At 41.7% G+C, this 26,280-nt stretch overlaps 2 protein-coding genes across 2 annotated transcripts in view; one reads left to right on the top strand and one right to left on the bottom strand.

The window, feature by feature from the left end:
• Positions 1–5,745, top strand: BHLHA15 (basic helix-loop-helix family member a15). Its single transcript, XM_032126023.1, has 2 exons — positions 1–252; positions 2,161–5,745. The coding sequence occupies exon 2, from the start codon at positions 2,197–2,199 to the stop codon at positions 2,695–2,697; it is 501 nt and encodes a 166-aa protein (XP_031981914.1). The 5' UTR covers positions 1–252; positions 2,161–2,196; the 3' UTR covers positions 2,698–5,745.
• Positions 5,295–26,280, bottom strand: part of TECPR1 (tectonin beta-propeller repeat containing 1) — a 24,468-nt gene continuing 3,482 nt past the window's right edge. The window contains exons 3-25 of the mRNA XM_032126020.1: positions 24,568–24,750; positions 23,953–24,075; positions 23,165–23,290; positions 21,486–21,660; positions 21,289–21,389; positions 19,824–19,925; positions 19,285–19,430; positions 17,904–18,421; positions 17,023–17,168; positions 15,954–16,109; positions 15,300–15,449; positions 14,503–14,660; positions 13,731–13,858; positions 13,521–13,623; positions 12,769–12,865; positions 12,316–12,395; positions 11,959–12,015; positions 10,363–10,537; positions 9,304–9,439; positions 8,918–9,010; positions 8,183–8,289; positions 7,605–7,724; positions 5,295–6,922 (exon numbers count right to left, since the gene is read on the bottom strand). Of these exons, the coding sequence (XP_031981911.1) occupies positions 6,725–6,922; positions 7,605–7,724; positions 8,183–8,289; positions 8,918–9,010; positions 9,304–9,439; positions 10,363–10,537; positions 11,959–12,015; positions 12,316–12,395; positions 12,769–12,865; positions 13,521–13,623; positions 13,731–13,858; positions 14,503–14,660; positions 15,300–15,449; positions 15,954–16,109; positions 17,023–17,168; positions 17,904–18,421; positions 19,285–19,430; positions 19,824–19,925; positions 21,289–21,389; positions 21,486–21,660; positions 23,165–23,290; positions 23,953–24,075; positions 24,568–24,750 (3,378 nt within the window). The 3' untranslated portion in view covers positions 5,295–6,724. The remainder of the gene's footprint in view (positions 6,923–7,604; positions 7,725–8,182; positions 8,290–8,917; positions 9,011–9,303; positions 9,440–10,362; positions 10,538–11,958; positions 12,016–12,315; positions 12,396–12,768; positions 12,866–13,520; positions 13,624–13,730; positions 13,859–14,502; positions 14,661–15,299; positions 15,450–15,953; positions 16,110–17,022; positions 17,169–17,903; positions 18,422–19,284; positions 19,431–19,823; positions 19,926–21,288; positions 21,390–21,485; positions 21,661–23,164; positions 23,291–23,952; positions 24,076–24,567; positions 24,751–26,280) is intronic.

Genomic DNA, 26,280 nt, shown 5'->3' on the forward strand with positions numbered 1-26,280 from the left:
TCCGGGGCAGCGCCGGCAGCGCCGGCAGCCTCTGCCTGCGCGCTCGGGGCAGCGCCTGCCCGGGGCTCCTCGGGCCAGGGGCAGGGCCTGGGCCCCTCGCAGGCTCCTGCTGACAGACCCGGGCTCGGTCAAAGGACACGCAGCGCTCGCTCCCTGTTGCCCCCACAGCCCCTGCTGCTGTTCCTGCCTTCCCCTGGGCTCTGCCGCGTTGCCCCTTGGGCCCCAGGCACCTTCTCAGCAGCTGGTAGAGTGGTAAGTCACAGAGGATGGTTGCCAGCCCTGGTAGACGGCTGCAGAGGGTGTTAAATGTGTTGGTATTTGGCTGCTCTCTCTTTGGCTTCTCTTGACCACTCCAATCTGTTGCTGCTGATCCCCCCACAATCTGTTTGCTCCTTGCACACTCATACCACCTCTCTGGGGCTCCCAGCAGCTGAGCTGGGGCTCTGTAAGGTTGCTTCTCCAGGTAACAGCAGTGGCAGTCTGAAAGAAAAGCTCAGCACCTTGTTTATCCCATGATAACCCATTCGCTTTTGCCTAGCCTGCAGTTTACAGACTACTTTGCTCTCTCAGTTAGCTGAAGCTTCCTTTCTCTTGGGTCTTCTTCCAGCTTTCTCTCCTGGCTGCCTCCATGAACCCCCTCTTCACCAAGTCCTGTGGGCTGTTTTCTTCCAAACAGCAGCTCTCCCCAGCAGTGCTTCCTGTGCTTGGGCAGGGAAGCTCCCTTGCCTCTGTGCTGTCCTGTAGCTGTCCCTTTTCTGCCAAGTGAGTTACACAAAGGGTCCAGAACAAGCCCAGTGCTTGCCTTTGGACCTGTTTTCTCACAGAAAGTACCTCTGTGTCTCCAGCATTTTTTTAGGCTCCCACAACACAAGCTGCTTGGTGCTGTCTTTCAGCTGTCATCACCTGGGTGCTGCCCTAACCCAGCTGCTTTGTGAATTCCTGGTGTCTTTGGTAGTAGGGAACCTGGGGATGGCCAGAATGCCCTCACAGGCAGAGAACTGAGTCACTGTGCAAGCCGAGCAGCTGAGCATGGCTCTAAATAATGAGAAATGAGACAGGAGGTGGTGTTTACCACAGCACAGCTGGGAACTGCCACCACCTGCTCCAGCTAAGGTTGATGTCTTGTGCTGGGACAGTCTTGCAGCTGGGGTTAGTTTTTGGTTCTTCTTTTTCTTTCATTTTTTATTGGCTCACCAACTCTCAGGCTGCTCCTACGTAATAGTATTGGCATAAAATATATTTTGTTTTGACCAAACCTTTTTATGACTACATGAACTGGAAGACCATGGAAGAAACATATTTTAGGAATGTCTCTTAGTAATGTTGATCACTGGTGTTATAGGCAGGGTTGCTGTGATGCTGTTGTCTTCAGGTGTAGTGTGGGCACAGAATCTGGGCTGAGGGGGGAGTAAAATATCAGTGCTGCCATTAATGCAGAGGAAGGAACATTGCTGTGTCTTTCTGGATAACTTGGAAAGCCTGCTCTGCTGCTGTTGATCTGGGGCAGTAACTGCAATTAAGCCCTGCCTTTATCGGATTGTTGCTGGAAGAGGGAAGTGCTTTTTTTGTGTGTGTGGTGGGGACTAGCCCAGAACACAGAAATGCTGCAGCTGAAAACACGTGGCTGGCTCGGAGCTTCTCCCTGAGAGTGTGCCATGTTTCCCTCTAGTGGACTCCTCGCACAGTGGAAACCTGTGCCTACAAAAAACAATTACCAGGAGTCAAGGAGAAATTACTTTGAATAAGAGCCTGAGGGTCAGTCTAATACCCCCCCATAAGCCAGCATATGCACAATGAAGTGGTGCATGGTTTTATTATAACGTGGGGTAGTGAGGAGCTGGGAGACAACAGCAGCATATGAGATCAAACAACAGAGGCAATGTTACCAAACCTAACTGACTGTCATACTGTGCATATTTTTTGAGTTGTGGTTCACTTCTCTACAGAAAGACTGGATCAACTTGGAGACCATTTTCTCTTATGTACAGTGATAAAGGAAAAATCTCTCTGCTATGAGGCCTGTTTCTGAGAAAGCAGAGGCATCTGTTTTTCACTAGTAGGTGATTCACTGCATCTTTGTTCCACTGGTTCCATTCACTTGCCCCCTGCTTCCTCTGCAAGCTCTACTCCCAGCTGAACATTGGTGTTATGTTTTTACAGCACACTGCTAATTAATACCAGTCCATCCAACAAAACATGAAGACTAAAACCAAAGGAAAGAAGCAAAGGCAAGCTGTTGACAAAGAAGCATTTTCCGAAGAGCCGGCAGTGAGAAAAAAGGAACTGGGGAAATGCTTGCGACGCCAAGAAAGGAGGAATGGGGGAAGCAAGGAGAGCAGCAAGATCCCCACAGCCAGAGGCAAGCGTCCTTGGAGCAGTAAGGACAGGCTTCTGAGGAGACTGGAAAGCAACGAGCGCGAGAGGCAGAGAATGCACAAGCTCAACAATGCGTTCCAGGCCTTGCGGGAGGTGATCCCTCACGTGAGAGCTGAGAACAAACTTTCCAAAATAGAGACCCTCACGCTGGCCAAAAATTACATTAAATCCTTGACCTCCATTATACTCAATATGTCCAACGGACACTTTCCAGCAGTAGAAGGGATGGGGGGAGCCTGGGGATCCAAATTGTACCAGCATTATCAACAGCAGCATGGGGAAGATGACCATGAGGAACATCTACAGAAATATTCCACATAGATTCATAACTTCAGCCAAAACACCGGCTGCCACCTACTACTGTAATTGTTTTTCCTTCTTACATCACAATACATGTCATTACCTAGAGGTTTAAACCCTCAGAATTTTTCAGAGCATAATGAATGTGTTTGTGTGGTGTGCCAGGGTCTGGAAACCTATCCTGTAGCACTGGAGTTGACTTGAAAACAGTGATTTAGTAGCTTCTGAAAATTACCCTACCTGGAGTAGAGTGAGTTGAGCATTTAAGGTCTGTGTCACCCAAGTTCTTTGGAGTTTGTTGAGAATTTGGTTGTAGCTCTGTTCATCGGCCTTTCAGTGACTCATCTCCCATGCTAAAGAGAAGATTAAAATTGATGACAGCATTTGACTTGGTGACTGAAGTGGCACATATGGAAAATTGGTCACCAGATCTGAATATTTATCTTGATATTTAACTTCTGTGGATCTGCCCTGATAATTCTGAACCTTGCAAGGCATAAAAATACCTGCTGATGCAAACATCTGCAAAGCTTTCTTAGATTGTAAGCTCTCTAGAGTAAGGACAGTTCTGATCTGCATTTCCAGAGCATCTGGCCTCATGAAGATTTTCTTTAGTGGGTGTCTGGGTGCCATTGTAATACAAATAATAAATAAGGGACAAATGACTTATTTTTGCCAAAACAATGATAAAAATGCTTTAGTATAGTCTTAAGTTAGACAATGCTCTGGCCAATATAAATTATTTGCTAATGAAGCCTGTGACATGATCACGTTCTTTCCGTGTTAGTGTTAGATTCTGATACTATAAAACAATAAATGAGCAGAAACTCTTCAGAAAGGAAAATGAGCTCTTTTTTTCCCCTCCCCATATCCCCTTCTGTGGTGAAAAGTTTTATGTCACAGAGGAACTCTCATTTCCTCTTGTATTCTCATACCTGGGGCACCTGAAGCTGGGGTGGCCTCAGTTGAGAGTGTGGTGCCCATGGAGCCCCCCTGTAACAGCTCCCCCTCCTCACATGCCCCGTGGAACAGGAGGCTGCTGCTTTGTGCTGTGGATGGCACAGGAAGCATTTGGCACCTCATGCATCACTAGGATTGATAATGGTTTGTGGTATGGTCCTTTTCCTGCAGAGGAAGGCTGTCCAAGGAGGAATGGGGGCTGAGGAAGGATTAATCAGATCCATCACAGAAGGGTTGTGCTGCTCTGTGCAGTTTGTAGTTTGCTGCAGCCCAGCTGAGGGGGTGACAATTTAAATCGGAGTGAAAGGTGAGGTTGGCAAGGGATGTGAATTATCTTTCTCCACCACAGCAATCCATAGCTATGATGTAGAACAACACAACAGTTTATATCTGTGGTTGCCTTACTGGAGAAAACATTTGGATCCTGCCTCAACCCAGCACTTTCTTAGTTTTTGAACTGTTTTCACATTAAAATAAATGTGTTTAAGCCCTTCTTGTACTCAAGTGTTAATGAAAGTATTGCAGTGTCTCTTAGAGATTTAACTTGTCATTACAGTGCTGGATCTTACTCCATTCACCAGCTGCCCCCTGTGTGTGAATTAATCTTCACTGTATTTACACTGTCTGATCACAGTGGGGTCAGTCAGTTACACCAAGGCTTTTTCTTTCAGTTGTTCCACTCAGCACTTTTCAGGTAAGAGATGTTGACGTTATTTGGTTATTTCTCACCCTACAGGTCAGTGCAAACTGTGGCTCTGCATGTCACACAGTAAGTGATGACTAAGGACTTGTAGATTATGGTATTTTTTTGTAGGATTCTTTAAAGGTCATTATCTGAGAGTTGCCAGCTAGTAAATGTCCCTGAAATGCTTTTGTGGGATAGTTACGTTTGAACTGCTGGCTGGTTGTGTTGGTGGGAAGAGGGAACCAGTGAGTTTAAAACCCAGTACTTGAACAGTGCTATTGGTGAAGAATTGCACTTTAAGAACAAGTATGCTGGTATTGCTGCTAAATAGACAGAGTTTATGCTTGGGCAGTGTATTTTTGACTTCCTGCAACCAGAGGTATTTCAAATATTAAGCCCAAAATGGCATGTCATGTCTAGCTATAAATACAGCAGCAGAGGAGGCAGGTGAAAGTCACCCCGTCTCTGCACACTGCCATCCCTGAGGGATAGACAGGCTCTGGACACAGGCATTTAATGGAATTACAGCTGCTAGTTCCACAGTGGTACTGTGCTACAAAGCACTGTGTTCTTGGATATGTCAAAAGGGATTTGTAAGAAGCATTTTTTTCTGATAAATTACTTTTATTTTTCAAAATTGCTTCAATTTAAAGTCACTTTTCTGTATTTTAACTAGCCACAACAATGACATTATATTTTTAAATCAAATAATTTTCTAAATAATAGTTTTAGAAGGCAAATACTTAGTACTCAAACATAAACAACTTATAACTTACCTTTTTTTCACTTAAACCCAGATTTTTACAGTAAAGTAAGTGAAACTTGGCAATGTAGGGAAAAATGCAAAGGTACATTATAAAGCTTATTGTATGCAATCAGGTTGGTTGTTGGAGATGTAAACACTGACTATTAAAAGGAAAAATCTCCTTGATACAATGCAGAGAAAAATACAATCCTAATAATTCTCTAAAAATACATGTAATAAAGTTATTTATTTGGACAAGATACTGTGCAATTTATGCAAAACCTATTATGGTAATTAATGCAACACATTATTTATGGTTCTCCCACAATGTATGTATAAACCAGAAATCTCTAATCACATACTGGAAAGATCAACAGGTTCTTTTTTTAACAGTAAAGCATCTTCAATCTTCATTCACATTTGTACGTGGAAACAGTGCTTTCCTTGGCATTAAATACCAAATATATTCCTTAAATACGTGCAAACATTAAGTTTTACTTCTACAAATACAGTACTGAGACCACACCAAACTGCTCATCATATAAAAATAGCTCCATATACAGTCACACACAGAGAGGAGAAATGAATGTAAACTGTCCAATTATGATAAATAAGTCAGGAAAAAAAGCTTATTTTGAGAATAGAAAGTGGTTTCATGTTGGAAAACGGGATGAATAAATCACTTACTAAAAATGAAGAGCAAAGCTTCATTCTGAACTGCCATCAGTGTACACTGGCAAACTCCACTGACATCAGTGAAGTTATTTTGCATTCCTACCACTGTAAACTCAGAGTTTAAACCTTCCCTTGACTTTTACAGTATGAAAGCATAATTTGCAATGATGTGGAACGTAGCCTCCAGAGTCTGGTGCCTTCCAGCCTCATTAGGTAGGCATCTGTGTACCTCAATTATCCCAGTTCCAGTTAAGCTGAGGACAGAACATGATTTCCCAGCTCTTGCACTGACAGTTTACAGCGAGACCTCGCTGAGCCCAACTGACCGGGACTGGGCTCTCTCCAGTGGCTCCCTGAAAGCAGAGAGAGGTTCTTCTGCCTGATTAACACATTGCTCACTGTGAGCAAAGACAGCAAAAATTGGCCCTTCCTGGTAACTGCAGCCTAAGCAGAGTTGTACAGAATTGGATTTTGCTGATGGGAGCAAGATCAGCCTGACCCGAGTCCGTCCTTACACACGGAGCCCTCCCGTGAGCAGAGCTCCATGCATGGGTAAGGCCCTGTACAAACAGGACCAGTTGTGTTTGCCTGCAATTCATTCAAATCAAAACAACATCTTCATTTGTGCTCAAGGACAGTGTGCAAGATGTGTCAATACAAGAGAGATGTAGGGAACATTAAAAAAAAGAAGTAAATGTAGTGATCATCTGCACATATTCACATTTGTACGGTGTGTAGCAGCTATGATAAAGGGTCAGAAATACATTGTGGTTAAAAACCTTGCCTGCTTTGACAAAACTATGAACTCTATCAAGTCACATTTTAAACAAGATGCATTAGGATTCAGTACTTAAAATACCCCATTGCAAAGTCCAGTTAAGTCAAACATATTAGTAGCACAGAAAGGTCACATTTTTCTCTTCAAGCAGGAGACATTTTGTTTCTTTTAAATTACTTGATAGCAACATGTAGATGGCAACAATTTAACAGTTAACAGAATTTCTGTCCAATTCTTGACTTTCACTGACCATCAGAAGGGTCTTAGAGTGTTCTGTTTTCCCTTTACTCTCCTCATCTTCTCCCTCCTTCGATACTGCCGGGTTTTCTTCGGCGGTGTCAGGCACAGCAACCCGCGATGCTTCTGTTGCATTTCCTCTGACTGTAATGTGCTCCCACCCACCCTGTGAAAAAGTGATACAGAAATTCAAAAGAAGAAACATCACCCTGTCAGTGCTGTTATCTGATGTGATGCTTTATGTGCACTGCTAGTTTATACTATTTGTTCATGAGGAAAGTTATCCTGCTCTGGGATGAATCAGAAAAAAGGCTCCCTGTAAAATGAAACAAAATACAACAGAACTCCCTGACAGGGAGTTATAGAGGTGGAAAACTTGAGGATTATTTCTTATCACAGGGAATTAAGATTAGTAGAGTCAAGCATTCATAACAGAGCCACTGCAGATGTTCCACCAGCTTAAAAGGTGGCAAAACCTTAAAAAAGCCTTTCTCAAAACATTGAGAATAATACAGGGTACAACAGTGAGGAATAATCATGAGCAGACCAGGAAGGAATCCACTTTCTTTTCAAATGGCTCTTACTCTGCTAGTTTTTCCATTGTAACTTTTAAATTACGTATTTAAAATGAATACTTATCAAATGCAAATAAACAACTTCCCAGCAACACTTGCACAGCCCATTATAGTAACTTCAAAAAGGAACATAAACCTGAAGGCAAATGTCAAGTTTCCTGCAGGTATATCCCAGCTTTCCAACGCTGGGAAGGATGGCACTTCCCTTTCTCTGTGAGCCCATGGACATTGGGATGTACAACTTCCAGGCAGTTCTGTGCCCCCAGCACTTACCCCAATACCATAATCCCACGAGAGGCCTTTAGGTTCCATTGGCTGGACACCAGTCCGGTGGCAGACGGTCCCACAGCTCAGACTGTGGCTGCCCTGCACTTTGTCAGCTATCACCCACACCTCGAGGAAGCAGAGAGAGGCAATAAAATGTGCTGCTCTTCCCAGATGTGAAATCTCTGTCTAATCCCTCTCAAAAAGCAGTCTTGGTCTTCAATAGGCTGAAAATTCTCTAATTTAGGCAGCGAGACACCCAAACAAACTATAGAGCAGTGTTATAATTAAAACATCGCCTGGTAAGACTTGGCAGGAAAGAGATTAAATATATAAAAGCCTTCTTAAAATACATAGCTTTGTTTAAAAAAAATGGAAAAATAATGAGGCTTTTTACAGCAGAGGGCTTGGCTGTATCACTATTTCATTGGTATGGTTTTTTGTCTTGCTATCAGATTCCAGCATTTAGACCAACACTTTGTGGAATAAAGTTAAACAAAACTAAGGCTGAAGAACATTTAATTACTAAGGTATGTTCTACATAATTTTTAATAAACTAATGAGATACAAGGAAGCTCAGTACACACCTGGTCCAGGGGCCCTACAGACATTTTTCGGATATTATTTGAAACATGATCCCAGGTAGATCCTTGAGGGTAGCTGGGTGTGATGCCCTGGCGGTACCAAAGATTGCCTGTAAAACAAAGTGCTGGTTACAGCCCAGACTGTTTGTCTGCAGTGCTGTAAACAACATAAATCAGGAATTTATTCTTTCTGTGTTCTGGGGAAATGCTGTTACAGAGGTGGACAAAATTAAGTTCTCACTTTGGAATTTGTATTTCTGTAATTACTGTTTATAAAAACCAGCAAATACTCTGTTTTGTAAAACTTCTTGGGGAAAAATGTTCATATAAGGAACTACGCACTAGAAAACAAAAGAAAATGAGATGAAGGTTTCTGAATCTGGTGTTAAAGGCTTGTTTCTTGTACAAAAGGCGCTTCATGATTTATCTGTTTTGGAGCAGGATTCCAGACAAAACCCTGCCATGCAATTCTCTGACATTCATCAGTGTCTTCCCCCCACAGAGCACAGCTGCTGGATTGTTGTTAGCCAGGGCACTATCAGATATAACAAAACCCAGGCCTTCTGAAGCAGTACCTAAGTGCACTGCTACTCCAAATCCTTCAATAGGAAATATTACTCCCTTTGGAGCACCAGTAATCATCTGTCCAGTTCTAACTTAGCCTCTCCTTTTTAAATCAGTCTGGTGTAGACTGATGTACTTTTTGTAGCACTGCCTAATAGTTTTTTAAATCCTTACCATTTTTATCCAAGACAAACACAGATGTTCGTCCTACTGAGACTTGCTTTAACTTCTGTTTTTGAGGTGAAGGGATATGGTACCAACAGTCACCTAAAGGTCAGAAATCTTGAGTTAAGCATTGAGAAAATAGAATTAGGCATGGAAATGCCTGCAGTTGAAATATAAGCAAGAAAGCTGTGAATGACCTCACACTTCATATATTTTTAACAACTCGTTTTTTTACAATTTAACTTATGCAGGTGAAGAGCAAATTACCTGCTCTCATTATTGTATTATTTGTATGCACTGTTTTGCACAGCTATGGGAAAGGACTCTGTGAAACAGGTTGGACTTTTTCAGACATGGCAGTGGAACAGAGCAAAAGATAAAGTGCAGGTTCTTACCTGCAGGTTTGTTTGGAGACACCGAACCCCGGTAGAAGGCAGAACCATCTCTAGCAATAGCCCACACTTGGTAAAATGCCCCAATGGAGATGGAAATGAAGGGCTGGTCTGTTCCCACGTGCAGCCAGGATGTTCCCTAACAAATCATGGGAGATGAATTGTGAAGCAATAGTTAAAAATTCTATGACAAAATATTGTTGATTATTACCAAATGAGAAAAAAACAACATAGTGAAAAATATTCTGAAGAATAAATCTTACATACTTTACAACTGAACAGAAACAAGGTTGCTGATCCTCAAAGATATTTGGATAAACAACTCTTGGAAAATAGCTAAGTTGGACAATGAAGGACCTTTTCTATTAAAGTCACTGGATTTTGGATATCTACATGTCTCTGAACAGCTAGACTAGGGCCTTCTATTTTTTAAAAATCCCTTGTTTTTTATTACACAGAACAAGTCTCACAAAAATCAACTGATATGGGATTTCAGATTCCGGACAGATTCCAATTCTTACTGCTGCAGTGCCTTACAGATCAGGATGAAAAAAAAATTCTTAAATATTTTTCAACTTCTTGTAGTTTTTCTCTAAATTCAATACTACAGTATTTTCTTAGATGTTTTTCCTGTTTTTTTATCCCACTGGTATCAACAGGCACTAGACTGGGACCATGCTTCACAGGGTCTATTCCTTGGCAATTCCTTTAAATGGGATACACCTATTATCAACAATTTCAAAAAACAAACAAAAAAAGAGGAACTAAGCTGCCAGTGCAGAAAGTGGAAGTAAAATGCTTCATGAGAAGATGGCCAGGAGCTGAGAGAGGCTCCTGCAGGTGATGTGGCACAAGCTCAGGTAGATTATGCAAGGGAAATGCTATTATAAGGAACGTGGGCAGCAAACTGTGCTGCAGCTGATGGACAGGGACTTCCAAATCTGGGACACAAAGGGATGAAAAATAACAAGGTGCTTTGAGAGAGGGCCCTGTGTGATTGTATGTACTTGTGTATTACATTAAATACCTCAGTAAGCAGTAAAAACAAACAGGGAGCCTTACAGCTGGATTTTGCTGTGTCACTCCAAGCCTGCAGAGCACGTCTCCTTTGTCACTGATTGCCCACAGTGCTACTGCTTCTTCATCATCTGCATCTGAACTGGGAATTATGGAGATGTCCCACAGGGTAACAGGAGGCACTTCCAGCCATGGCCCGTTGGTGACTATCTTACATTTTCTGAGGCAGAAAAAAACCCAAGCCTGTCAGAAGTACATACTTTCTATGACTGAATTTGTTTCCCAGTCTATTGTTGACTTCCAGTCCTAAAGTCTTTTCACTAGGCATACTTTTCATTAAATATTAGTATTTTTAATCTGAAAGAGGTTTTTAACAATCACTCATGTTTTGCATCAGATTTTGAAGTTTCAACTAATACTGATTCCTCAAAGCTTCTGTTGTTTGTTTTTTTTAAAGCTACTGTATAAAACCAAGACTACCCAAGAAGTCTGCAACTGGTGCTACACTGCTCCATAGCTCTCTCAGACTCACTGGGCAACAGCAGGGCAATAAATTGCAGAGAGAACTCCACACCCAGTTCATTCCTTCCTCTGTCTTGCTTGAGGGAATAATTTTACAATTCTTTTTTGGTGGGGCCTGTTAAAAAGATTATGTAGCATCTTGAGGTAGGCAGAGGTAAGGCAGCTCTAAATGAAAGATTTGCTAAGTCTTGCTGGGAATTTGTGTACTTTTTCTGTGGAAACTGAAACAAAGTAGTGCTGTCTATTGGGGAAATTATGTTAGGCTCTATCATCACCACAATATTTTGTGTATGAAGAATGTCCTAAAAAACATCAGGACATTCCTCCATTTTCCAGTTCTGAAAAAAGCTTCGAAGTGAGGTTCTGAAGCATCAAAAGTGTTGTTCCAGGATATACAGCAAAACAAACCCAGTAAATCAAAATGGTGACTTGAAATAAGCAACTTGAGAAATCTAGTTTTGATGCTTCAGAACCTCACTTCGAAGCTTTTTGTACAAGGGGCAAAATACTTTGTAGCATCAATACCAAACCCAGCAGTATGAAAGTTCACAGCAATTAATTAGGACAGCTGTTAAATGCTCTAGTATAGAAAGGACAGAAAAGTTGGAAAAACAGGGAATGCACAGACTTCCCCAGCTTATAGAATATAGTGGCAGTTTGCTGTTTTCCAGGTTCCACCTGGACATTTCCTCTGATGGAAATGGGGTTGCATTATCTGTGGCCTAGCACCAAGTATGTGGAATTCATAAATTAAAACTATTAATATAAAAGGCCTATTAACTTGTTGTTACAAGTGACCTCATATGTACTGATATAGCCAGTGTCTACTATTCCTTAATCATTTACCATAAGGAAAATCAGATATAGAGAAGAACCATCTGACTTTTATCTACAGATCCCACAAAATCCAATAGGGTAACCACCCATAAAGGCTTACAGTCAAAGCCATAATGCTAAAGAACATCAGTTTCTCTACCGGAGATGGGTTATTTATTGCAGGTTTCTTTACTTTTTCTTTTGTTGATTGGGTGACAAGACTCTTCACCTCATAACTGAAGTAGCCTTTTAGTGAGCAATTAGCATTCAAGTTCAAAACTTATTTATATTGAGGTTCCTCACCTTGCCCAGCGCCTCCGTCGGACAAAGTCTTTCATTGTCTTGTGGCCATGGTAGGACCTACCAAAACAGATTTAAACAGTGTTCATGAGGATGTCAGAGCATCTCCAGTGTCAGTGCCAGCCTGAGAGCACTGCCTCCATCTGCCCACCAGGCACCCCTGCTGACTTTAAAATTCCTAAAGTGACAGTTTGCCAAGTTCACCTCGCTGCCCTCCCTCCCTGCAAACATCAGCGTGCCCACAAAAGGGGGGAAATGAGGCAGTGTTGTGTCCCTGTCAAAGGGCAGTTAATGTGCAAACAGAAGTGAGAAGGAATGAGGAGTGGAGCCTGGGATTTGGTAGAAGAGGAGTTTCCTTACGCTGGGAAGTCAGCTGCGTACTGCCAGCCCTCCCGGTCCGTGCCGCCCGCCGGGCTGAAGTCGATGTACCAATCTGAGACCTGTGGGTAAATGGGGACACTGGGAATAACAATCAACACCTAATGTATGATAAACACCTCTGCTTCTACTTGCCTCCAGCTTTTGGAGAGCAAAGACTTGCTAAAAACCTTCTAATACTTGGAATACATACAGAGGTTCCCAAAGCTTTTTAATTCAGCTGAAGAGAAAAGGATCTAAGTCATGTTAAACAAAAAACCTCACTCAATGCTTAACATTCTTTTGACTGGAAGATTACTACTGGTTATGAATGGGAAAAACAAGGTTAAATGTTACAACAAATCCCAGAAGAAAATCTGGGCCCCTTGAACTCAAGTGTTGTATCCTACTTGCTAAGCCTGGACTTTGTAAAAAAATTTGTAAGACAAAACTTACCCAAGACCACTGCGGAGAAGGAGGCTTGGTGTTGGTCTTTGTACATTCCTGCAGGCCAGAGGCATCACTCCACATGTATCTGTCTGTGGGCAGACCTCTGTGGTGGTGGAACAGTGCACAAGGAATGCAAGGTCATTTACAACAGGGAGTTTAAAGGGCGAGGGAAGAAAAGCCTATTTGTAGCACTTCCTACTTTCACACACAGAACACTGCCATCATTAATCTCTATTCAGAAATCTCTATTTAGAAATAGTGAGTGATGAGCATAGTGGGAAAGAATCTGTACTATTGCTTCCAGTTATACCAGACCTGAGGACCATGTAAATTGTTCTCTGTAGAACAAGAACGATATTCCTCACTACCATTTAAAACTGGAATGTGAATCCCATTTATGCGGATATGGATTTTTCAATACTTTTGTTCAAATATACTATTCAAGAACCCAGTGTATTTAGCACAATGTGTATACGAATATATAGAGCCTAATAACTTTTCTGTCTGGCCTTAATAGTGATAGTGCAAGTAGGCACACTTTGTGCAATCACAAAGCACAAATCTGTAATGTTTTGCCATAAGGACATTTTGAAAAGATAATTACAAATTAGAAAATTGAGAAACACTGCTCCTTCCATCTCAGGTTAACTATGAATGCTGAAGTAACTGGAATAACTCTTCCAAAAAGCTAGAAAAAAGGCCTTGTTTCATTTATTAAAGTATTAAAGTAAATAAATACAATAAATTGAGTAAATAACCTGCTGCTGTATCCAGTGACCGGGTTCCACCGTTGGTTCTCATAGATGTAAACACATTTCACATCTGACTGTGTATAAATGTTATCAGCACTACTGGCCAGTCCTGTGAGGAATAAATCAGGTGGATTAGAGAAAAGCTAAAGCTTAAAGACATTACATTTTCAATTCCAATAGCCACTGATTATTGTATTTCTCACTCTGAAGCTGTACCTTGGATGAAGCCACCTCCGTATCCCCCGGTGTACACCCAGGCTGTGTGGTCGTAGCCGATGCCCCACACCACGCCCCGGCTGTTGCACTCTATCAGCCAAAGGTGGCCTCCCACCTGACGCCAGAACCTGCCAGGAAAAGGACATTTTATTCAACACCACATCCTTCAGGAATGTGTGCTTTCCCCACCAACAACCCAACAATCTTCAGGACAGGCAACTTTCTTTGCTCACTCGTCCAACCACTGTGCAACCTGTAAGTGAAGGCAGATACCAGCTGAAAGCATTTCCCTCTGAACAGCTACCAAAAAGCAGATGGTGTTATTCTGCTTGAGGGGTTTGCAGTACCATATTGCCACAGTTGTCATAAAAACTGTCGAGAAACTGCTTCTGGACTGCAGTGTCTATGGAGGACTGCGAATTTCAGATAAAACTGAAAGCTCAAATTATATTCCAATTACAGAGATTAGATTTACTTTTAGTCTAGGCTATCTCTTATGACATTAAAAATGCAATTACAAAAAATGGGATCTCAGTGAGAAAGGCTTTTGAAATCACAAGGATATCTCCAGAATCTAAGAATTAAAATATGATTAGGTGAATTTCTTCACATGCAGTCATGAATAGGAAGGCACTCATTAACTCTGTCACTGAGAGACATCTGCAGTGCACTACACACTCCAACAGCCCATCAAAGCCACTGAACTGACAGGAAGGACATTCTTTGCTGGATGGCATCCCATGCAGAAAGAACAGCTTCAGAAGCCTCTTACATTTGATCACACGGCATCAGCTGGGGTCCGGCCTCCAGCTCAGGACTTGGCTCACTAACAAAGATGTCTCCTTTACAAGTAACTGACCAAATGGCATGGTGAGAAGGAGGGCCTTGAATCCGTCTGCTTTCACAGCAAGACATGTTCAGCAAAGACAGCTACAAAACAAGAAGCAAAAAAAGCTTCTATTTACAGCGAGAACAAAAATTTCCATAGAGATGCTCAGTACTGTAAAACAAAAATTTACCTCTGCATGTTCTTGCAAATCAGCAAAGTGAATTTGCAGCCTTTTCTCAAAAAAAATTCCCACTAGAATTCAGTGGTTCAGAAATTATTACACAACCACTGGAACCGCTGTGGTTTGCAGGAGCTGATCAGGATGAAGCATCTCTCAGGTTTGCTCCTGCTCCAGTGTGTCTATGCCTGTCTGCCTGTACAAAAGACTCTGCAACAGTGACAACACAGAATGGTTCTTCTACCAATGCAGAAGAACACAATAACTTAATTCAACTCCTAACTCATTCCCACCCTAATCTATATCCAGAGATGGGAAGAGAATGAAAAGCAACATTTGTGTTGCTGTGGATAACTGCAGCACCAGAAAGCAGGCAGACTTCAGAGGAGATAAGAAGCCTCAGGTGCCTCTAAGTAAGTTTGATCAGATGGTTTAAATACCTAAACTTAAAAAACAGATGAGTGGCCTCAAGAGTTTAAATGTAATGCTGAGATTTCAGAGACTGGCTTCTATGTTTTATTGCAGATACTGCCAGCTTGAAATGAGAGATGCCCAGAATTACCCAGTCATGCATTTCTTGCTCCGTTGCAGCTGCCAGGCGGATTGGCCATCGCTGCTTCGTCCTCTCAGGTGTGTACAGTGCAAAGGAGTGCTTGGCTTCATTCAGCACCTCAACTATAATGGTCACTTCATTGAGGAACACGTGGATGTACTAAGACAAGAGAAAAAAAAACCTGTGACTTAAGGCAAACCTTCCACAGATCCAGCATTTTTGCACTTCAGGTCTACAAACAAGGCATTCCTGCCAAGGACAGCAAAGAATCAATTCTTGGCACAGAGGGAATGGGACTCAATTTCCAACCTCGCACCACCTCTGATTCCTATTGCCTGCAGGCATTAACCCTACTTGTGAAGACCCTGTTCAGCCAAGCCAGAACAAGCCATCACAATCAAGAACATTTTGAACTTCCAGAAGAATTCCTAATTAGTGCAGAACTGATGGTTTAAGCAGTGTGAGTGGTTCCTGACTGGGTATTTCTGACACAGCATTAACACAGCTCAGAAAAGCCTGTGGTTTGCTGGTACCTGGGGTTACCTTTGAATTGGTTCCCAAAGCTCAGAACAGTAGCGTGCCATAATTTGCCTCCTTTCAAGAAACTGTTTCCCCTTTGGAGGTTTGCCAAAAGCAAACCCAGGGGTCTGCAGCTGAACACACCTTTTTCTCCTCATGATACATGTAATAGATGAACAGGATGCTGTCGCGCATGCCATCGCTCCCGGTGAACTGCTCCAGTGCCACTCGAACGTCCATCCACTTATGAGGCTTCCAGTTCCTCCACCACTGCAAGGCTCCAGTTTTAACCCAAACCGACTACAAGGCAAACACAAAATTACAGCAATGAAGAAACTGCACGACTCTTTTTCTTTCTCCCAAATGCCGTTTTTGTGACCAGGAGTTGCCTGTGCTGCAGGTTAGTCTGTATCATACATTCATACACTGTATCACACTGAACACTCATAAAAGTGGATAAAAAGATACTGAAGTAGCACGTGTACAACAGTAGTAACATCTTACCCCGCAAGAATGCAGTAGCACGCAGGTACTAATTGACTCAAGTCTGCTCCTGTTATAACAGAACCTCTGTTCAGAGTTTAAAGGCTTTGACATAATTTTTTTAAACTTGACTAAAGCCCTGGACTCCAAGTGTTTTTAATCAAATAATTCCAGATGTCATTTGGCAATTAGCAATGAAGGGACCAAAAATATGAATGAATCTGAAAAGAGCCAAGGAGTCATAACAAAGGGAACATCAAACAAAACTGCTGCTATTTATGTGCTGCCATTGACGTTTTCATCATTTATTTAGGCAAGTTGAATTAGTCCTGATGGCCATAGAAAGGGAAGCTCACCTACTTGAGTCACTGTTTCAATTAAGATGCCTCATCTTGTGGTGGAATAATTCATACAATATTCCACTGTTGCAACCACTTCTCTGAGGATTTGAGGTCTCACAGTACCCAAATAATGCTGACCAATGCTTTGTTTCTTCCTAAATAAAACTATCTGATAATGCTTTTAGATGAAAAAAGCTGCTGCTCCATGTTTGAAAAGCTGTTCATTTCCCACAAGGAGCTCAGACATTAATAATCCAGGAAAGTTGTCCCAGACAGAAATAAGGGCAAGAATATAAAGCTGGCAATAAGCTCAAATCAGTATGTCAGAAATGTATTACTGATTCCCAGATGTGTTTAGAAGCTAAGAGATAAATGTCCTCACTGCTTACCTGCTCAATAGCCTGCTCATAGTGCCTGAAATTCTCCAGTTCCCGCTTTGTCCTTTCACTGAGCTGCTGAAAAATCTGCTTCCTCCACGCTGCTGTCTGTGCAGGAGTGATAGACAGGGACAGAGACTGCACAGACGATGACAAACCTGGGACAGAACCAAACCCAATAAAATCCAGTGAGCTTTGAGTACAGTTCTGTGAAAGGTCAAACACGGCGCTCCTTTGAACACCAGACTGGATCAACCCAGTCTAACACCATTTTTATAGTGATTATCATTTGGAATCAATGTATTACAGCCAAACTTTGTAAATGATGCATAGAAATAGGATCACTAGATGATTCTACAGAAGCTTTTAAATCCATAACCTTGTAAAAATGGGAGTTTCGTCAATGCAAGACAATTAGATAATATACTGCATCACGAGTTAGACTGTTAAATACTGGGATACCACAATTCATGGTTTATTTTACCCATCTCAGTAGGAATGGCAGTGAGGCAGTTATTTCTGGCATCTGCATCTCCCAAGAGGGCCCTTTTCACCCCTTCCTGTTCAATGATATGTGTTTTGCCCAAAGTTGCAGTCTCAGTACAATTAAAAATGAGATGTAGATCCAGCACAGATTACTTTACAAAACTTACAGGAACTCAGTAGAAAATATCACTTTCACATTTATTTATCTCAAGCCCAAAGTGCTCTACAGCTAAATACTGCAGCACTATGCTCAGACATGAACCTACTAACAAACTGCAGTAAGAGAAAGTGGGTTAGCACAAGTTTTGCACCATGGCTTTGGTCAGAAAAAACAAACCAACATTTTCCTTAAAGAGCATATTGAACTGTGACTGGAACTGGAGTGTGCTGTGGTGACTGGCCAGTACCTGATGGAGCAGTGAACCACTTCAGTGGGCTGTGCAGGTCTACAAGACAGCCTCCCCCAGACACCCAGGCCCACAGTGGGTGCTCATCAGCTCCGTACTGGTCTTCAGCTCCCACCGAGAACACGCCCAGGGAAGAGAGGCTGGATGTGTCTGCAAAGCTGCTGACAGAGAGGACTGGATGCTTCCGAGCCTCCTTCAAGTCAATGTTTATCCACTGCAGTTCTGCAGAAGGATTTGGGTTTGCAGGAGATTTATTCATTTCTAGGTTATCTTTCTCAGTAGTAGCTGAAGCAGCAGTGGCTTCTCCTTGCTCAGAGTGCAGAGGATCCACAGGCAGCTGTGCAGATGTGTCAGCCTGGCTGGCTGGGCTGTTCCCAGCGGCTGCAGCTCCCAGCAGGGCAGTGCTGGCAGGGCTCGTGGGCACGCCAGGGAGCTCTGTATCAGAGGAAGGATCTGCATCACCCTGAATGACCGCGCTTGTTTGGTTCTGAATATCATCAGTAAAGAAACAGCCAGCACTGAAGGACAAATAGATAATTAATTATCATCCAAAGCATTGTAAATTAGCACAGGCCTTAGATCACAGACACACAGAAACTGATTTAGTGTTTCACTGTAGGAGAGAAACAGCAGATTTCTCTTTTAAAGGTCAAATTCTATCATCAGAGGAAAGAGTCCGACACAAATCTGGCAAACTGGTCTAGTAAATCTGAAACACAGGAAGGAACTTCACTGATCTTTTCAAACAATTGGTGGTATTGGCTGCCTACAACTGTCAGGAAAACACTGAAGCAACATTGCATTTTCTGAATATGAAAGAATGAATAGAATTTTTTAAAGCCCATTATTAACATTATGATTTGTCTTTGCTAAAGGGAACTTCTCAGCACACACTCTGGCTCAAACAAGTAGCTTCTGCAGTCCTCCCAGATTCATTGGCATGTGTGGCACAGCCCAGAGGCCGGCAGGCAGGTGGGAGTAACTGATTTAATCTCCCTAGGAAAAGAAACATACAGTGACACTCAGGAAGAATAATTCCTAAGTGGAATTGGCACTCCTTCATGGTATTTCATAGACAACATTTTCGCTTATTAGAGACTAGTTCCAGATAGTGATAGTATGCCCAGAGGAAAATGCTTTACTGCATTTTCTGCATCATGCAGTGAATTCCAATGTGGGAGCTTCAGATTCTTCTCTGAGTGCAACAACTGCTGCTTACTGTTAATTATAATGGCAAAAATGCAAATGCCTTTTGGCATACATAATGATTAGAGAAGTCTTCCCCGCTCCTCCCTGTCTGTACCACTTGGACATAAAGAAATATCTCCTAGCATTGAAACTCTTGCTGTACAAAGTCTTGAGCAGGTATTTCATGACGTACCTGAGCAGACTTGTTGAGCTCCCAGTCTGAGATCTGTCACTCTCTCTGCCAGACACAATTGCCTTCCATGTCTTCCCACTGAGCTCACTTGGTGTGACACCTTGACGAAAATAAATCGCTCTGTCATCACAGCCGATTCCCCAGACCTAGGGAGGGAAGGGGCTTGGTGAAAGAAATGACTTAGAATGCAGTAGGTTATCAGATACAAAAAGGTGCAGTGGCGCAGAATTGAGCACAGAAAACTGCTGGACACAGTGTTTTCCTTTTGTGTTCTTCCTTAATGCTGACACTGTAGATGCAGAACAAAGTTCTGTACCAAAGCCTATCTGCACCTCCCTGTACCACACAAGACACGTGCTGACTGTCACCTTCAGGTGCAGAACTGCAGAATTCAGCCCCTTTCCCTCCCAGCAGTTTAAGCCCAGGGCCCTTTGTCCAGCCAGCCCTATTGGCATGGCTGAGAGTCCTCACCACATGTGAGCAGTGCCTGTACAGAGGGGAGTGTAAATACCCTCCCAGCTGCTCCCCAGCTCTCTTACCTGGTTGTTTAAGCCTACAGTTACCATCATCATTTCTCCAACCATTTCAATCCAGCTTGTTCCACAAGGATTATGTGAGTTCACTCCTCTTCTAAACCACACCTACCATAACAACAGAAAGTCCAAATTTTTCTCCTGCAGTATCAGGAATTTAGTTTCTTTAGTGGATTAGTCTTAATCTCTAGTACTGACTCACCACATTGTCTTAAGAAGTCAATTACTTCCTTGATTCTTTTTCTTTATCAGATAAAGATAAAACAATTCTCCCAATAGTACCTACACTGTGTGTCCACCTGCAGCCAGAAGAGCCCACAAGGAGACTTTTTTGTAGGACTTTCTGTGACAGAGTTAGTTTCTCTGCTGTTGGAAAAATACTTTCTATTACATGTCTACATGTAGGCTATTTTTGATCACTCTGAATGGGCTTCTAAATAGTGTTCTTACATTCAAACCCTAGAAGCAGGGCAGCCAGAGGGAACTGTCAGGGGGATGTCTTTAGCAGTACAGCTCTTTACATTGTCTCCCCTTAGATCTGACTTTACCAATCTGAAAGTGTCTGTGGGCTGGGTACCTGGAAAAGGTTTCCTCTGTATGTAGCATATAGCTTTATAGTTCTGCAGTAGCAAGCAGCTCCCTTAGAAGCTGTTGGTTGAATCCCATAACATCAGGATACTTGACTGCCCTGTGGCAGATCTGAAGGAAAACACACCAGCTTATCTCCATTGATTACAGTGGGTTTATCTGGCAGATGGAGCAGGCTGGGCACAACCTGTTACCATGGCTCAGTTGACGAGTAGTGACTCACTAGACCAGAGAAACTCAACAGAACTGCTGCACTTGCACAGAGTTCATGCCTGGCTTTCAATTCAGTCTGAAGGAGCAGGGAGTTGGACTCCATGATCCTTATGGGCCCTTCCAACTTAAGACATTCTATCATTCTAAGTTAAAACTCCAGTAAGAAAGTAATCACACATCCACAGAAGAGATATCTCACCTAATTAAATACCAAAACCCCCACATTAAAAGGCTGATGAAGAGGGAACAGTTGGAATAAGAAGATAAAAAAATAGCATCATAAATGTAGATGAGAATATTCCCCATGCTGCTTTTGATGTAAAATTCAGTCCTTGTGGAAACAGGAGTCACTTCAATTTTGATGCTTAATATCCCTTAGAAGATGCCCCTTATCCAATCCCCACCAACATCCCCACCCACCTGCCAAATCTGTCTGACTTGGGTTTAGAAAATTCCTTATAAAAGAAAAGCAGAAAGTCTTCCTTCAATTAAACTCAACTATCACAAACCACAGAGCATTCCCATAACAGCAAGGGGAACTAGAATTCCCCAGACCATGGGGATACAGAGTCCAAATCACAATGCTTCCTGGGCAAGTTGCACTCCTGTTTGAGAGCAGCAGACAGGGAAAGGGAAGGAAAAAAGCAGAAGCAGAGCATGACCCTCTTACTTTTCTATCCTTTGTAACACACCACACCACATCAACACCCACGGAGACGTGCATAATTCCATTTTCAGAGCTTGGAGACTCCACAATACTCCAGGAAATTCCTGCAAAAGACAGAACCCAGAAGGCATTGTAGGTTAGTTTCTTATTCAACACTATACAAATCAAAGGGGTTTCCAGCCAAATTTAACAAACTTTACCTTGAGGGTTATTCCTATCAATTCCTTCTCTCACAATAGCTTGCCCTTCCCAAAGAGTTGCCCAAAGGAGGTCATAGGGTCCACAGCTGATCTGTACAACTTCACCAGGAGTGGTGACTAAGGACCATGTGGAACCTTCTGGATTGTGATGGCAGACATTTTCTCTGTACCATACCTAGACAAGTTTAAAAAAAACAAAAACAAATGAAATAAGAAAAAAATATCACTACAACAATGAAACCATTGAGACAAGAGTAAAGCCAAACTGGAAAGAACAGTTCTCCTTTAACAACAGGATTTTTTTATGTAGTGTATGGTACTCTGACCTTTAAAGGTACGTTTTTTTAATGTTGATTATGCAGTTGAAGCCATTTCCTTATGTACTTAGGGAGGAGGCTGTTCTACAGAGCAGCTTTTATCATGGAACTGAATCTGGATTGGGTACAGTAACTTATTGCTACAAGTTTTGTGTATATTTCAACATTTAAACCACTTCAGTGTATTTCAGGGCATGTTATATAAACTGAGAGTGAACAAATACATAACACAAAAATGTTACTGTTAGCTGACAGCCTGACCTCACTTTCACTGAACAGAGCTTGCCACAATATGGGGGAATAATTCCATTCTCTGTGCAGCCCTTGGTGACATCCAGCCATTTGCTAGTCTTGGACTGTGCAATTTTCTGTAGATCACAGTCGAAATAGGAAGGTCAAACATAGAAAGCATCCTGTGGCAGTCACATGAGTGCTCCACAGCATGACTGCTGAGTGCTAAAGCTTCATTTTTGGAAATACTTTATTTCCCTGGGGACTTCCACTTGGGAAATGAAAGCATTTTACAATGGCAGTCAGGTAAGCTTGTAGACTGGGGTGCTTGTCACATATTACTAGAAAGTAGGAGGAATAGGGAATTTTATTTTAAACAATTTAACCAAGATTGCTTGCCCTTCCAGGCAGTGCCAAATGTGACTGAGAGCTCAGGCTATCTGTTAAAAAGTATTACATTCTGCCCTGTGAGACCATAAGTTAGAAACTGTCTAGAGACACAGGAATATCAGATACATGCTGTAAGGATGAAGGAAGAAAAGGGAGAATCAAATCTTCACAGCACTGAGCAAAAGAGGACACCTCATGGGAGGCCTAAAACCACCACCAACAGAGAAAGATGTATAGTTTTCAATAGAAAATAAAATGAAAACATTTCAGAGCTGGATGCCACATTGCCAGGTCAGGAGGTGACCACTTTCTGATCAGTAAGTCTTAGAAAACCATTTTGTAAAGTCTTGAATTCTCTCTGTCTCTCCATCCCAAAGGCACAGCACAATGCTTCACCAGAACCTTTGTCAGGTTTTAAAGCTCCTTCTCCTGGTTACGAGCACCACAGTCAGCATTCTGGGCATTTTTCAAGATATAAGATAGTACTCAACCCAAGTTTTTAAGATTCACCTGTTCACAGAGGTTAAAGGCTTCCATAAAACAATCCTAGAGATACTAAGCCTTTCCATTTACAACACAAGTTGTTACATAATGTAGTCCCAAAGCAGCTTTTCATCCAGATGCACAAGCAGTGTATTTACTTACCAACATAAGACAATAACACTCCTGCCTTGCTTTACAAGTATTTAACTCCTTTCCACTAGTAATTTTAATTAGAAAACTTGAGGAATGCACACATACCCTTCCTTGCAAAGAAACTGCCCACACTGACAGGCGGCCGAGGGGCTCGTCCGTGATCTCCCATCCTCCGATGGAGATGTCATTGAAAGGGTCTGGCAGCTGGTCTGGTTCATCATGGGACACAATCTGGAGCAAAGGGAAGGAAGGTTGAGGAGAGGAGACACTGCAAACAGGTGACTTGGCTGGTGGCCTAGCCTGTTTCTTGCAGATTGGTTATGTAGCGCTTCCTAGAGTGTTTGAGCATGGAGATCCTCCCTCTCATTCAAGGCCTCCATATGCAGAGAGAGAAACGCTGCCAAGGCAGCATGGAGAAGTCTGTGTTTTGTACCCTAACTAAAGGAAGTTTTTATTCACAGAACACTGCATACAGAATTGGAAAGCTGAAAGATCAAAAATTACACATTTTTAATGTCCTTAGAATGGAACAACGATTATTAAAGAACAGTTATTCACACACATAAAGGAGCAGCTGGTGAACAATACAAGGCAGATGCCAGCTTGAAGGAGAGTGTTTTGTCACACAACCAAAGGAAGTTAAAAAGTTGATCTGAAATTTGCAAAGGAGCTGAGCATCCATCTCTAATTGCTTCACCATGAGATTTGGCACCTTATTACCACAGGTTTCTATGAAAAATCCCAGCCTTCCATTTATGCTAACAAAATAGCAAGTTAGAAGTGAAGGAATCCAAGTCCAGCCTACAGAAAAGTCATAAGAATTAACTTCCCCACCCTTATAATTGATTATTTCAGACCCTCAGTTTATTTAATATTTAAAAGAGATCCAGAACCTTCGCCCAAATGTCCCGGGATTTGTATCTCCTGTATCTGATCCATCTCCTGCGTCTGACACAAGAATTCCATCTCTTATCCTTTGTGTAGGTGCTGGGGAAGTCTATGGCATAAGTCCAGCCCTGCAAACAGAGGTTTTCTTGTATGAAAACAGGATCAAGGGAAAGCTTGAAGACATAACTCAGAGCAATTCTGCACAAGACTCACAGCACAAGTCACTCTGTGTCTCTAGAGCCCTGATTAACAGATCAGCTAATTCCATGAATGATTTATGAATCATGCCCAAATTCCTCGGGATGATATACACAGAACAAACAAGACACAGTAAAACATTTTACTTTCTTCATAGTAAAGACCTTAAATAACAATGGCATTCAGTTGCCAGGATTTTGTGATTTTTTTGATCAGGAAAAAAAGCTTCTACAGAAGCTCCTATAGACTTCAAAAGCCTTCAAACAAGATCCTTCCTTCTGTTGTATTAGAGTTGAGCTATTTCCCAGAAAGAAGTATCTATGGCAAGTTTTATTTTTACAGACTTTTTTACACTTCTATAACAGTTCTTTTCATTTTACAGAGTAAGGATTCCCAGAATAGATCTCTTTTTGTTCACCTACCCCTTTCTCTGTTGGTTCCCCTCCAATATTTTCATCCACATACCAGTCAGACTCCCACTCCCAGTGTGGTGAAGGCAGTGTGAAACTATCAAGCTGCTGGTGTTTTAGCCCGCTCACATCACTCCACTGCCAGCGGTCACTGGGCAGTAATTTCTCACAAAAGCCACCAACTGGATTCCAGCGCTGCCAGAAATAATAAATAAAGTATTTTGTTTGAGATCACATTATCTCATTGGACATCTACAGGGAATCATGACATGTTTCTTATTTTCTGCACTAGAAGAGGAATAAATTGCTGGGATGAATGAGAAAGTGTTCACTCCATGAGGCCCTCCCTGACACAGCCTTTGGGGGAAGCTTTTTTGAATATCAAAGAAGGGCTGACTGCAGAGCTCGTCCCAACCAAGTCAGCTTCAGCTACATAAATAGGAACATCTGATGCTATATTTTACTAGGCACAGTAAAATATATTATATATTTTTCTTTGGTGATGTATGGCACCATGACACTGCAGCATTAGGGTAATGCTGGATAGATGGCCTTGGTATCTCTAATCTACTCCCAGAGAAAGATGATTCATATCTTGTCTGCACTAGAAAAACAGCACTGCCTCTGCCAGGAACTGTCTGGAGAGAACTGGATCAGCAAATCTCCCCTGGATCTCACGTTATATTTTTTCCCTAATCTGCCTTGAATCAGTTACAGAACAAATAACACAAGGATTTTCACCAATACAGCTGTCATTTTTTTCCCCCACACTCCTACATACTATAGAAATACTGGCAAAATCTGTCCTGTAATACTGTCTTACATTTTAGGGCATGTGAAAACTGAGTCGTTCAAAATCCATATATAATTTTTACACAAATTATTATTTGCTGTTACTAGAAATCTGGCTAAATTGCCTTGTACATTATCTGCAAACTATTTCAGTTTAATTTTGTTGTTGTTAGCTCTTGTAGAATATTTATTTTTGTGCTTTCTAGTATTTTGTTTTCTGTTTTTCATTACCTAGAACAAACAAAATGAAAGTTTTAAAGTAACAAATAAAATTTTAAATTTTGCATTTTTAAAGAACATGTTTACACAATGAAAGGAACATTCTTAAATGGCTGAAAAGCTGTATCAATATTAAATAATGTATAAAATTAATTTGTTGTATTTTTGCCCATGCAAATTAAGTTAATGTCTTTTCCCAATTTATATTCATTCCAGTGCCCATTAGAAATCAGAGAAATGTGCTCAAGAAAATCCATCAATTTTCTCTCCCAAATAACTTTTGGTTAACTAGAAAAAAAATCTGATAAATATCCTTTGAAATATGGTTTTAAAGACATTTTTTGAAGTCCATCAGATAGAAAGGATCATCTTAACACTCCTATGCAAAAAAAGTTGGAAACATTGTACTTTAATGGAAAATCATGCCTTTATTAGAGAAGTCTTTTTAACACTAAGAAATAGCATTTTCCTAAGAATAATATATTTCTGATAATGTATCTTTGGTGCCTGGAAGTAACACTGGACATTTTCTTCAGGGGATTGGGTATTTGTCACTTTTGTAAGGAAAGGAGAAATGTAAACCAGCCAGTGAAATGGGTGAATGCTTCAGAACAGGTGGAGTTCACACTGGCATTGCTTTTGCTAGGAGCAGGGTAGTATAACTCGTTTGGGAGTTTAAATACTAAAAGATAAGCTGGTATTTGGCACATATAT

The sequence above is a fragment of the Corvus moneduloides genome, chromosome 16, assembly GCF_009650955.1.
Source record: "Corvus moneduloides isolate bCorMon1 chromosome 16, bCorMon1.pri, whole genome shotgun sequence".
NCBI lineage: Eukaryota > Metazoa > Chordata > Aves > Passeriformes > Corvidae > Corvus > Corvus moneduloides.

Excerpts from the sequence above, each read along its gene's own strand:
- BHLHA15 (XM_032126023.1), top strand. The coding sequence starts at position 2,197 with ATGAAGACTAAAACCAAAGGAAAGAAGCAAAGGCAAGCTGTTGACAAA.